This window comes from Chrysochloris asiatica, unplaced genomic scaffold, assembly GCF_000296735.1.
Source record: "Chrysochloris asiatica unplaced genomic scaffold, ChrAsi1.0 scaffold00067, whole genome shotgun sequence".
NCBI lineage: Eukaryota > Metazoa > Chordata > Mammalia > Afrosoricida > Chrysochloridae > Chrysochloris > Chrysochloris asiatica.
Window position 1 is genome coordinate 7,631,924 of NW_006408585.1, and position 2,570 is coordinate 7,634,493.

The 2,570-nt window shown below is 33.4% G+C and overlaps 1 protein-coding gene across 1 annotated transcript in view; it reads right to left on the bottom strand.

Moving 5' to 3' along the window:
• The window catches only part of LRRC9 (leucine rich repeat containing 9), a 219,084-nt gene that overhangs the window by 173,902 nt on the left and 42,612 nt on the right, over positions 1–2,570 (bottom strand). Inside the window, exon 7 of the mRNA XM_006864637.1 lies at positions 378–533. Coding sequence (XP_006864699.1) covers positions 378–533 — 156 coding nt within the window. The remainder of the gene's footprint in view (positions 1–377; positions 534–2,570) is intronic.

Genomic DNA, 2,570 nt, shown 5'->3' on the forward strand with positions numbered 1-2,570 from the left:
TATATGAATTGTTGAATGTGAAACTGATGATGTGCCCTGTAAACTTTCACTCAATCCACAATAAAAACCTTAAATTAAAAAAAAAAAAAATCTATATACATAAACATGTAACTTAAGACATATTGCTACTTTATCTGATTGCTGTTATTAGCATGTGCCATTGAGTCAGTTGTGACTCATAAGGACTCTGCATAAGGTTCCCAAGGCTGAAAATGTTTACGAGAGAAGACCTCATCTTTCTCCCACAGAGCCACTGGTGGGCACCAACAGCCAAACGAGTGAAGTCCAGTACTTATCCTACAGAGCCACCATGCTCCACTTTATGCAGCAGTTTTCCTAAAATGTGACCACTTAAACTTTATGATATGAAGGCTTACATTTTTTCTAGCAAGGCTGAATAATTTTATTCGTTCTTCTGGAAACTTTTGTAATTTGCATTTTCGATCACTCAGTTTTTCAAGATCTTCATTAAGATGTCTCTGCACAGTTTTTATACGCATATTGTAATACATTATTTTTTTCATTGCTGTGGTCTAAAAGTGAGAAAAAACAAAATTTAGCTAAAACAAGCACAATCATTTGTTTTTAGTGGCATTTGTATTTTCCATATTGTGGTATTAATATGAGTATGTCATGTTCTATGTAACAGAAAGTTTTGCATGTTCAATCACTAATAATGGTAGCTAGAGTGATAATAACTACATGGATTTCCACATATAAAGTGAATCAACAAAGCATAAAATTTTAAAGATTTTCTTTGTGGCTAAAATTTTAAATGCAAGCATATTCTCATTCATTTCTAGGGTAACAACATAAAGGGACTACAGAAAACAGTCAGTGGACACAACAGTATCATTCAGCTAATGAAGCAGTATTACTAGAGCAAAGAATTCTTATTTGATTAATTTGGGAAAAGAGTTTTTCCTAATTTAATGTTAAAAGCAAATATAAGGTTACTTAATTCATTTTCTAAAAGCATGGCTAAGAAAATAGCACTTAATGGTTTCATGTTTCAAATGAATTGGTTTTAGACTGAGCAAACTGGTCAATGGTCAATCTAATCTAATTATATTGACTTCCTTAATACCAAAGGATCACTCAATTATTTATAGGTTTATTATAACAAACTGGCTAAATCCACCATTAAAAAAAAAAAAAAAATCCACTACTGCCACTCAAAAAGAACTATTTGTAGAGAAAATAAACAAATCAGGTGCATTATAAAAACACAACCTATTTTTAAGTATGTACCTGAAATAATAAAATAATTTATCTTTATTAGGAAATCTGAACCTCAAGTGAGCTGGAAGGTTTGCACACTATACTGGACACACATTTTCTGTAGACACAGGCTTTAGTTAGTTTAGCTAACTAAAATATTGCTGCTGTTGTTAAGTACCATCAAGTCAATTCTGACTCATAGTGTTTCTGAGGAGCAGCTGGGTGGGTCTGAACCGCTGACCTCGTGGTTTGCAGTCCAGTGCTTATCCTGCAGCACCATGCCAGAACTCCTATCTATATGATACAGAGGGAAAAATCACAATCCCACAGAAATATTCAGCATAAAAGTCTGAATAGAAACAAACATACGGCATGATGAACAGACCCAATACAATTTGCTTTTCCCATGTTATCTCTGCAAATTATGTTATGGAGCTGAAACCACTGAGTTCCTCTGTCAAAAACAACGAGTTCCTATGCATAGAACAATTAAGAAAAAAATTGTTTTAGGATGATGTAATGTTTTAGGACTAATAGAAAAGTCCCCAATAAGAGCTCAATTTCTGAGGTGCAAATGTTAAGAAAAAAACGTAACTAAGTAAATGGCAAATTATGGTTCTTGATTTTATGCCTATTTGGAGAAAACAAATAATGTTTTGAATCAGTGACAACTGAAACACTTCTAGTGAATTTTTAAATATAAACTAACAAGAGAACATGGGATGGAGGTAGGGTTGCCAGATAAAATACAAGATGCCAAGTTGAATATGAATTTCAGATGAACAGTAAGTAATGCTTAACATCCCTATACAGGGTTACTAGGGGTCAGACTCAACTCGACGGCACTTAACAACAACAACAATGCTTAACATCATAGTTATTAAACTAACTTATACTCTACATTCTTATACTAAAATATTATTTTTTGTTTATCTGAAAATGAAATTTAACTTGGAATCCCTTAGATGGACGACAAAAACAAAACCACTACTTTCATTTTATTTTTTAATAAGTTATATGTTGTTGCTATGTGGTGTCAAGTTGGTTCCTATTCAGAACGACCATGTATAGGATTTTCAAAGTGAGAAAGATGGGTTTGAACCATCAAACTTATGATTAGCAGTCCAATGCTGATACTACAGTGGCACACTAGGACTATAAGTTATAAATTCATGTTTAAAAATTAATAATTTAAAAAACAAACAAGATGGTGGATTGGGTGGATGTGCAATAAGGAGCTCCGTCAGCAACAACACAGAATATAGGACCAAGCAGGCTCAGGGCATGGTCCCAGATCTCTGAACCACATATAAAGGAATATTTAGAAAGTTGGAAGGCTTACAGCTGGG